This window comes from Echinops telfairi, unplaced genomic scaffold (assembly GCF_000313985.2).
Source record: "Echinops telfairi isolate 266 unplaced genomic scaffold, ASM31398v2 ScPeMD7_2010;HRSCAF=2546, whole genome shotgun sequence".
Taxonomy (NCBI): domain Eukaryota; kingdom Metazoa; phylum Chordata; class Mammalia; order Afrosoricida; family Tenrecidae; genus Echinops; species Echinops telfairi.
Window position 1 is genome coordinate 4,296,105 of NW_022105908.1, and position 11,384 is coordinate 4,307,488.

Below are 11,384 nucleotides of genomic sequence, written 5' to 3' on the forward strand. Positions count from 1 at the left end.
AACCCTGCCAGTTCTGAGATGCTTCCACTGCCACTGAATCCACAAGACTTTCCACCCACCGACCTGTGATCATCCTGCATTTGGCATCATTGCATGTACTGTGTGAGTCTGAAGAGGACTTTATAGATTGGTATCGGACATATGGGCTAATATCGGGCTTACAGACTTGATCTGGACTGGGCCGGGATGTTTTCTCAATATTCAATTGATCTTGTATATAAAACTCTTTCTTGTACATATATGAGTGTCTATGAATTTGTTTCTGTAGTACACTTGGACTAACACAGCGACCCTATGCACAAAAGAACAAAGTGGTGCCCGTTCTGTTGTGCCATCCTCACAACTAGGCCTGAATCCATTACTGCGGCCACTGTCAATCCATCTCCTCTAGAGCCTTCCTCTCCTTCACTGCCCCTCCGCTTTAGCAGCAGGAGGCCCTTCTCGCTCGACTAGCCTCTCCTGACAACATGTTCAAAGTACAGAAGATGAAGACATCTTGTCAGCCTTGCTTCCAAGGAGCACCATGGCCTTACTTCTTCCAAGACAGACCGGTTTGTCCTTTTAGCAGTCCATGGTACTTTCAATATTCCTCTCCAGAACCACAATTCCAATGCATCCATTCTTTTTCAGTTTTCCGTATTCAATACCCAACTTTCACATGCACACAAGGCAATGGAAAATACTGTGGCATACCTTAGTCCCTCAAAGTAACAGCCTTGGCTTTCAATACTCTAAAAAGGTCTTGTGTAGCAGATTTACCCAATGGAACATATCTTTGGATCTCTTGACTGTTGCTTCTCTGAGCATTGATTATGGATTCAAGCAAAACGATATCCTTGACAACTGCAATCTTTTCTCCATTTGTCATGATTTACCTATTGATCCCGGTGTGAGGATTTTAGTGTTCCTGGCATTGAGTTATAAGCCATACTGAAGGTGGTGTGTGTGTGTAATAGATTATAAGCACAATTGAATAGAAAAGGAGTCCCTCGGTAGAGTAATGGTTAGCACACTTGGCTGCTAACCAAAAGGTTGGAGGTTTCAATGCATTCAGAGGCACCTAAGAAGAAATGCCTGGTGACCTGGTTCCTAGAAATCAGTCATAGAAAACTCTATAAAGCACGGTTCTTCTCTGGCATGTCTGGGGTCATCATGAGTTGGGGTCAACTCCAGGACAACTGGTTTAGTTTGTCCAAGATGTAAAAATATATATATAATCATAATAATAAAATAATGCATTGTAGAATCAATGAAATAGTGAGTAAAAACCCTGGAAACTCATTTAAATACCCAATGATAAAGATGATAAGTCATTTAAAATAATGTCAATAAATAATCTGGATACATTGGCATTCCAGCCATTTCAATCCACACAACCTGTTATCTTGGCTGCAGTGAGACAAATCTCTACTCACATCCCTCTCTACAGAGATGTGTGCTAATCCTCACTGTAACAACAGCACACAGTGTTTGTAGTTCTTCCCCTCAGTGTATTTGTACATTCACGTTATGGTTGAAGTACTTACCCCCTTGTCCTTACCTCTCATTACTCCCTCCTTCCGCCTCCCTCTGTTCCCTCCCAGCCACCACTGTGCTGGCTCTAACTCAGGGACACCTGATTTTCATAGAGCTGTGCTCCACAGGGATTAGATCACCAGCTTTTCTTCTGAGGGGCCTCTGGGTGAACATGAACCTCTAAGCTTCTGGTTAGCAGCCAAGCTTATCAGACATTTATATCAGTCAGGGACTCCTATGATCCATAACCTACAAGCATCGATAACTCTGTGGGTTAAGCATTGGCCTGCTAACTGAAAGGGTGGCAGTTCAAACCCACCAGCTGCACTGAAGGAGAAAGGTGAGGCAACATGCTTCTGTGAAGGTTGGCAACTTCAGAAACCACATGGAGCAGTTTCACTCTGCCCACTGGGTAACTGTGAGTTAGAATCCACCCATCTGTAGTGGGAGAAGTGCTCTCTGGAGAGTATACAGGAGTGTTCCAGACTGTCTGATGCTGAGGTATGTACTTGATCACTATAATTGTGTCACTCACCTGGACTATGGCCTACTTCCTAATCCTGATACTTCTCTAATTATCCGGATATGCACTATCACTCACCCAAACCAAACCAAGTCCACTGTCATTGAGTTGATTCTGATTCAAACAACCCTAAACAAAGGTTCCATGACTAAATCTTTAGGGGAGCAGACAGCCTCATCGTTCTCCTGCAGAATGACTGATCAATTTGAACCACCAGTGTTGTGGTTAACATTCCAGCACCTAGCCCATGTGGCCACAAGTGTGTACTATTGAAATTATTCCATTGGGTTAAAGGCAGATCCTTGCCAGGCCAAAGCCAAGAGACAGATTCTCCAACTCCCTTTGCTATCTTTAATTTCAGGGGGGTAAATGATATGCTACCTGAGTGCCATTTTTGCAACTGGCACCAGTATGCTGTCACTGATAGCTCTGTCACCTTCACTTCCAGCTAAGTTACGCAGTACATTCCTGGAGAACATGCCACCAGGGCAGAAGTTGGTAACTGCTTTTAGCTCAGTGAGACCAATCCTTTTTTTTTTTTTGGACAAATGATCTTATCTGTTCACCATTTTTCAGCATTAAGCTTCACAGTCCACTCCACTTGGATCTTCCACCCATTTGACCATCCCAACCTCAATCAGGGCAGGGTTTCTCTACTTGGATATCATTGATATTTGAGGCTGAATAACCCTTAATCCTGTGCACCGTGTGAAGTGTAGCAGGATCTCTGGTTTCTACCTACTGTGTGTCAGCATCACCCATTCCATTCACAATAGCCAGAAATATCTGCAGGGGAGCAAAATCACCACTAATCGGGAACCATTGGTTTAGAGCAGTGGTTCTCAACCTTCTTAATGCCGCAACCCTTGAATACAGTTACTCATGGTGTGGTGACCCCCAACCATAAAATTATTTTCGTTGCTACTTTATAACTGTAATTTTACTACCGTTATGAATCATAACATAAATATCTGATATGCAGGATGTATTTTCATTGTTACAAATTGAACATAATTAAAGTATAGTGATTAATCACAAAAACAATATGTAATTATATATTGTGAAATATTTATTTCTAATTACAAATAAATGAACTTTTGTCTGGAAGCATAATGTAGCAAGGGTAACAGTCTTCATGCTGGGTACTCAGATGTGGCCGTATCTGCATGTGGGCGCACGCGCCTGAAGATGGATAGAAGAAAAGTGTCTTGGTTCCTAAGATCATTGGAAATATGTGTTTTGCTATGATCTTAGGCAACCCCTGTGAAAGGGTTGTTGAACCCCCAAAGGTGTCGTGACCCACAGGTTGAGAACCACTGGTTTAGAGTCTATTAGTGAATTCACCTATTTGGGATTTATCAAGCGCTATCTTAGAAAGCTACCATTCATCCGTCAGTTTGTTGTACACTGGTGGTCTGTCTACATGCTACAGCGGCCATGGGTGTATTTCAAATACCAGTAGCGTCAACACTGGTGGAAAGGTTTTGGCACAGTTTCCAGACTAAAACCAGGCAGGCATGCCTAATGATCTACTTCTGGAATGTAGCCAACATAAACCTCATAGACTACAACAATCAAATTCTGGAACGAGGTCCCCTATGCTGGATGGCAACAACAGACTCAAGCATGCCCGTGATGAGGAAGATGGTATGGGACCAGGGAACACATCATCCTATTATCCATGGGTCAAGAGGGACTCCAGGACAACCTAGTAACACAAATGTTCACATGCTTAGGTTCTACCTCCCCAGCTAGATTATGGGTTCCTGAGGGGCAGGACCCAGGTCTGACACATATTTCTGTGGCCCTCCAGCACCTAGTGCATGGTCTTTGCAGGTAGTATATTATATGCTCCAGACTGACCCATGGACAAAGGTTTCATAGTAAGTGGACAGTAGCACTTTGAAAATTTCTGGCTGTGGAAAATGAAAGCATATATACTGGCTAATCCTAACCTGAAGGAGTCTTGGTGGTGCTGTTGGACTGCTAACTGCATGGTCGATGGTTCAAACCTACCAGCTGCATTGAGGATGAAGGATGAGGCTGTCTGCTCCTGTAACAATTTACTGGAAATGCTGTATGAGGTCACTGTAAGTTGAAATTTACTCTTGGCAGTGAATGATGCTCACTCTGGTGAAGAATATGAATTTAGACAACTTGTGGATGCACTACACCCCAAAATTCATCAAAAAGGAGTTGTTCAGGTTACAAATTCATTTTTAGCACCTGTCACATGTTCTTCAAAATAGTTTTCAAAGGCAAAACTCGTCAGGGAATGGAAAAGCTGATCCTGCCACTTGACTTACCTGTGGGTTAAAGTTGACGGTGATCTGGTTCATCTCTGGGTCCCGTGTCAGAAGCGGCTGGGAAAGATTGTACTGTGACTTCTCTGAGACAGTCTGGCACCAGTTTTCATAAAGTCTCGTTTCATACCTGTAGGGATTGAAGACAACAGCCCCGTGCCTGGTAACCACCCTCTCAACTCTCCAACTCCTAGTAATGCTGCATGTTAGGAGCCAATTATATACTTGTGTTGGTGCCATCAAGCATGGCCATCCCCCACACACTGGAATAACATGCTGCCTGGTCCTTCTCCATCTGCATGTACAGCGGGATCACAGTTCTGAGGTACGCGGTTTTCATTGGCTGATTTGGGGGAAGTAAGTAGTCGGGCCTTCCTTCTGAATCCATCTTAGTTGGAAAGCTCCGCTGAAACCCGAGCAGCAGCAGAGCGACAAGCAAGCCTCCGTGAAGAGGGGGACGGTGGCTGGGTATGAAGTGCACTGGCTGGGAATCAACTCGACCACTGAACAACCACCATTAGTAAAATACCTAACTATATTATCAGGTCAAAGTCATGGTCAGTGAGTGATGGAAGCACCTGCAGATAATCACTTACTTCTTCTCAAGGCAGCAGAACTGAATTCAGAGGAACTGGTAGAGAGGGAGAGACCAAAGGGTCTTCTGGGAGGATGAAGGAAGTGGAGGGTGAGGGTGAAATGGGGGGCAGGGATGAAAGAATTACCAGAAATATGTGTTTTAAGGATTTCTTTGTTAGAAACACAAACCTACCAGCCCTCTCCCTTGCAGAAAAGAATTTAAGTTCTATCAGAAATGTTCTAACTCAGGGAAGTTTGTAAAGCAGGCCAATAAGATAAGAATCCAGGCAGGTAGCATTCCGCCCCCCCACCCCCCACCCCCGCTTTCAGGTAAACAATGCCTCTATGAAGGCTCAGGAGGTGGGGGTTTGGAAAGGCAAGGTAGGAAGCTTCCCTCACTTAGACAAACAAATGAGGTTTCATGGGATGATTTAGGTATAGATAATTCCCTATTTTCACTTCAAACCCTGACTTCTTTTGTTACCTTCAATGATATCAATGATAACCTATTACCACTGAAAACAGTGCTAATCAAGTCCCTGCTATCATTGTAAATCTGCTTCTTGCATAGTCAAGGGTGTATAACTTGCTTGATTCTCAATGGATTTTTAAAATAGTATGGAGATAACAAACACCACTATTTCCTTTTGTCTAATGCTTTAGAATAAACTTTCTTTCGAATCAACCTCATCCCTGTCTTCGGCTGAAACAGTGACAGGTAATCCCGGATCCTTGTTCATAGAAACAGGAAGTTGCGATTAACCTTAGTAAAAGTCAGAAGAAATTACTAGGTAAGCTTGGCTTTCTTCCATGTAGCTCAAGGACATCATCTACTCAGTCATTACACCTGGCCTGAGCTCCTGCTCCAAGAGGAGGAAATGCCCTGGGGAGTGTAGTTGGTAATGGGAACCACTGATCAGCAGAAGTAATGCAGCGAGCCCAATCCTGAAGAGATAGACAGAGTATGAGGCATTGGACAGTAGTGGCGGGTCCGGGTCCAAGTGGTACAGAGAATGCCAGGGAAGCTCTCCTGGTGGCGGTGATGAAGAGATGCTGGGTGCTGAGATGCAGTCTGAGAGGATGGGTAGAAGTTGTTCATGCAGGAGGAGCAAGCACTTGGGGAAGAAGTTGCAGCATGACCCAAGGGGTCAAGGTGAGGAACCCCAACGTATGCATGCTGGGAACAAGGAGTAGATACATCTATCTGAGGGCAGAGGAGGCAAGGGACAAAGCTGGAGGGAAGGCCAAGGCCCAACTGTGGAGGGCATTTCAGCTTGCTTCAAGCAGATGGTGGGAAGAGTTGAAGGGGAGCATGGGGACATCATCAGATCTGACAGCAGGGTGGGCCCTGAAGGGCATGGCTCTGGAGGCAGGAAGGCCTCTTTCGACCTGTCAGCAGCAGTTCAGGACAGCAAGGCAAGGTTGCAGTCTATGGGAAGGCACTGATGGTGGAGAGAGCCGAACAGATACCTTTGAAGCCCTTGAAGGCAGAGCTCGGAAAAATGGGTGGCTCAGCAAATGGAGGTGTCACCAACGGACCCCACACAATTGTATTCATAAGAACAACAACTCTACCACCCATACCCTCACAGCAGGAGAAAGAGGACATGACGGATGGAGGAGACAAGACAACAGGTTTGCACACCCCCACCCCAGCCGTTTTCAGCAGGACCAACCATACAATCTTCATTTGTGTGCTTGCTCCATAAAAGAGCGGAAAAAGCCCTTTCCAAAACCGGTTTCCGGAGTTTGCAGCCTACTCAGCTGCTTTCTGCTTGGTGAGCAGGACTGGCGAGGCCCAGCGCATGGACCCCAGAGTACACTCTTTAGGTGAGCCCCACGTGGCCCGCTTCAACTCCGCCCCTGCTCCTCACACAACTCCAGCGAAAAGTGTTGTTTTTCCGGAATAGAGCCGCCTTCTCAAGGGGCCGTGCCCCAGAATAACCCAGAAATACCGTAACCCAGAAATACTCTCCTCGCAAACAGCAGGCTGCCAACGTCAAATACAATGTGACATTTCAAAACCACTGAGGAACCTGCACAAACCCTGGGCCGCAAATGGTATCCCACCCCCACCCCGCAGTCTGCACAGCAGGAAACGCCCAGAAGCTTACTTTTCCAGCACCGAGAGCATGTCTTCGTATTTATGCACCATTCGCCTTCCTTCAGCGGACTCCAGGCAGCTGCACGTTCACAGGAGAGAACAAGAGGACAAGGAGAAATAAAAAGATAAGAACACAAGAGCTTGAGAACCCTGGGGCACCATAGAGTGTCGGGTCGCCAGAGGAGCACGGTTGGCGTGCTAAGACTGTGCGCATTTACTCCTCTGGAGTGAGCAACGGCAATTTTCTCTCTCTCTTTTTTTAAAACCACATCAAAGATTCTGCTTCTGGGGATGGTTGGCGTCTTTCTAGTTCTTTCCCAAACCAAGAGCAACTCCCTACAGGATCTTCTCAGATGTACAATCCTCGACAGGGACGATCACAGGCTTCCTTGTGCTTGCCTACTAATCCTTGCTTTCTGATGAGCGCCAGGCCCCTGCCTGTGAAGAGGGAGAGATGGAGCAGCTTCTTAGGCTGGCTTCCAAATGCCGGTCCAGTCGCCCTCGTTCTTCTTCCTGTACACCCTCCGCAGGCCGCTAGAGGGCGGGTGCGCTTCCAAGAATACCGGCTGCCCCACAGGTGAGCAGGCAGCATTTCACACCTATAAAGTTCTCCCACCACTTCCTGCCATCCTGCTCAAGCTCAGGACTCGGCCACGCCCCTCCTCTGGCAGACCCACTCAGCCACGCGCACTATAAACGAGTTCCTTCAAAGATCTGCAACTGAAGGAAATTGAAATACTAACGACACGTTTGGTGTTGTACTTTCCTGTATTTAGGAGAAGGGAGATAAAAACCTCTGCAGAGTATCTTTATTTTTCTTCCTGTCGTGTACTAAAGAAATGCCCTTTTCTGAAATCTATTGAAGACATGTGATGAAAAATCCTACCACTCGATGACCATTCATGCTTACACGAAATTCCCTCCCCTCCCATCTCCTACCCTTATGTGTGTATACACAATGCATACCCAGACATAACACACGTGCTCGTGCATGCACACACATGCACACAGGAATGTGTGCACACACAAGCATACCAACACATGGGCAGACACGTGTACACACACGGACATGCACATATGGAGTGTGAGCAAAACCGGAAAGAAACACTGTTAACAACTACAACGCTGTCCCTGTTTTTGCCACTACAATACTGAAAGACAGTCCAGCTCCTGCAAAATTGGCGAAGCATCCTTCATTTTCAAAAAGTTTGTTTTTGTTTTCTAGCTAACTGAGGCTCTCCCCTGGAAAGGTCTTTCAGATCCATTTACTCTTTTTAAAAATCATTTTATTAGGGGCTCATACAATTCTTATCACAATCCATACATACATCAATTGTGTAAAGTGCATCTGTACATTCATTGCCCTCATCATTCTCAAAACATCCCCTCTCCACTTAAGCCCCCGGCATCAGGTCCTCATTTTTCCCTTCCCTACCCACTCCCCCCTCCCTCACGAGCCCTTGATAATTTATAAATTATTATTTTGTCATATCTTGCCCTGTCCGACGTCTCCCTTTACGCCCCCCCCCCCTTCGGTTGTCCGTCCCCCAGGGAGGAGGTCACATATAGTTCCTTGTAATCGGTTCCCTCTTTCCAACCCACTCTCCCTCTACCCTCCTAGTATGGCCACTCACACCACTGGTCCTGTAGAGATCATCCGCCCTGGATTCCCTGTATTTCCAGTTCCTATCTGTACCAGTGTGCATCCTCTGGTCTAGCCAGACTTGCAAGGTAGAATTGGGATCATGGTAGGGAGGTGGGAGCGGGGAGGAAACATTTAGGAACTAGAGGAAAGTTGTATTTTTCATCGTTGCTACATCGCACCCTGAACTGGCTCGTTTACTCTTTAAACCAACGCAGGGTTTCTTCACAAGATCTCTTGAGTTTTCCATCCAACCCCTTATGCCTGGTTAGAGAGTGTTGGATTGACTAGGGTCTGGCCCAGCCTGGTTTCCTTTCCCACTGCTAAGCAGGTACACCTGTGTGGCAGTGAGGATTGGAAAATGCTTCCGAGACCGGAGGTGGGGTCAGACTTCCTCTTCTGGCAAAAGCTATGGTATTCTCACAAGTCTCAGTCTTGTGCACGTAAGAGAATGAGGCTGGAAAGCAGCGTGCCTCCTCACTCGGGTCCTGGGAGCAGCAGTAGACGGAGGGAGGAGTCCTGGGAGGGAGGACAGTGAAAGTCTGTGGCTTCCATTCCCCTTCAGGATGAGGATTCTAAAACATTTTTTTTTGTTGTTTTTAGCTGCTGTCCTGTCATCTCCAGCTTATGGCGAGCCTTGTATAACAGAATAAAGCATTGTCCAGTCCGGCACCATTTTCACCGCCATTGGCATGTTTAAGTCCCCATCATCAAACCCACTGCCAGTGAGTCAATTCCACTCATATTGACCCTATAAGATAAAGTGGAAGTGCCCCTTGGGGATTCCGAGGCTATATATCGTAAAGGAGGAAGCAGCCTCATCTTTAGCTCCAGGAGAAACCAGTGGGTTCGAACTGCAGACCTGCAGCCCAACTCATAACCCAGGGCTTCTTTTGGAGACTAGGTATCTGAGTTTAGGGAGTCAAGAGAGCCATGCTCTCTCTCTTTACACGTTTTTTTTTTTTTTGGTCTCTTGGAGTTTCTGTCAGCTCTAGGCATTTCTTGAGACTCCTTAGTTTGTGGATGTATTTCACATGGTGTAATCTGTCTCTGTCTCCTTGTCAGTTCTTTCCTTTCAGAAGACCCCACTCAAAAGGGAGTAGGATGCACCCCAGTCTAGTGGGATCTCATGAAATGAACTTCAGAGTAACATCCTCGGAGAAAGAGCCTATTTCTAAACAACATCACAGTCACAGGCACACGGAGTAGGACTTCGACAGATCTCTTTTGGGCAACTCAGTTCAATCCCTCACACTGCTAGGCCAATCTGTATCTGGAGGATGGCTAGAAAGATAACGTCAGGAAGCCATTTGCATCTCTCCAAAATGCAGTATTTATAGCAGGAGACACAAGACCCAAACCAGCCTCCTTCTCAGGAGTGGGATACTCACGGATGGGTGAGGCCTTGGAAATGGCTGATGGGCCTCTGTATGCGCTGCCTCAGCTCCTGGACCCAGCGGAGACCTCCGGCCATGGCAGGCATGTTTTTGTGTACTGGCGAGAACCCTGGGGACCCAGCACAGGGCAGTAAGCAGAGGTGACCAAGCCTATTAACACTGCTGCACCCCAGCAATACCTCCTGCCAATTGCTCCACTCTGAGCCCTGGTAACGGAGGTTACAACTTGGGTGTTCCAAGACACTGCCTATAATATAAGACCAAGGAGCTCTGCTGGCTGCTAACCACAAGGTCAGAAGTTCAGTTCTGCAGTAAAAAGATGAGGCTTTCTACTCCAGTAAAGAGTTACAGTCTTAAAAACCCACAGGAGCGGTTCTACTCTGTCATATAGGGTCACTATAAGTCAGAATTGCCTCAGTGTCAGTGAGTTTGACTTGGTGTAATATAGGACAGGCAGGAATCACAGGAGTCTCTCAATAGTGCAAACAGCTATGGTGCTCAGCTACTGACTGAAAGGTTGATGGTCGAGTCCACTGAGAGGAGCTTCGGAAGAAATACCTGACAATCTACTGCCCCCCAAGTCAATGATTGAAAACTCCTACGTCGGCCAGTTCTACTCTGACACACGTGGGTTCAAAAGGAGTCAGAGTTGATTCAACAGCAATTGTTTAATTTTATATTTATAAGACTTGCAATAAAAATAGTGACTTTACTGCTATCATGACTTTGTACTTGTCAGGCTCCTTCTGGTTTCTCAAATCAGAAGTTTGGTGGCTGTGACACTGGAAAGAATGAGGGTTTTTTTCTTACCCCCTCAGGTGTGTAAAACCCTAGTGTGGAACTTAGGTTTACTGACGATTGGTCAGTGTGGCAATGTGGTACTTACATAATTTCATGTCAACTTGAATACAGGAAAGTATAGGGGTGGAGTTTAGCCTGTCTATCAGGTCACAGCGTGATGGTGCCTCCTGGTGGACTTGACCTCCTCATAAGGTGGGTCCTGAGAACATGCCCCCACCCCCACCTGCCTTCACCTTCCTGTTGAGGCCACGTGGAGACTTGTGCAAGCCATGTAATATGGCCACTACCACTGGAGCCACACGACTCTGCATTCACGGACTACATTCTGCATCATTGCATGTGGCTGCAGGAGTCTAACGAGTGACTTGTGGTCTTGATTTAGACTGGGCTGGGATGTTTTCTTGACATACAATTACAGCTTGATATTAATCTTTCTCTTATGCACATATGAGTGTCCTTGAATTTGTTTCTCTAGTCAACCCGGCCTAACACAGGCAACATGGACCAATGGTCAGCCCAGATA

At 46.3% G+C, this 11,384-nt stretch overlaps 1 protein-coding gene across 1 annotated transcript in view; it reads right to left on the reverse strand.

The window, feature by feature from the left end:
* The window catches only part of DNAH9 (dynein axonemal heavy chain 9), a 397,093-nt gene that overhangs the window by 351,507 nt on the left and 34,202 nt on the right, over positions 1 to 11,384 (reverse strand). Inside the window, exons 8-10 of the mRNA XM_045293291.1 lie at positions 10,055 to 10,169; positions 7,032 to 7,100; positions 4,345 to 4,471 (exon numbers count right to left, since the gene is read on the reverse strand). Coding sequence (XP_045149226.1) covers positions 4,345 to 4,471; positions 7,032 to 7,100; positions 10,055 to 10,169 — 311 coding nt within the window. The remainder of the gene's footprint in view (positions 1 to 4,344; positions 4,472 to 7,031; positions 7,101 to 10,054; positions 10,170 to 11,384) is intronic.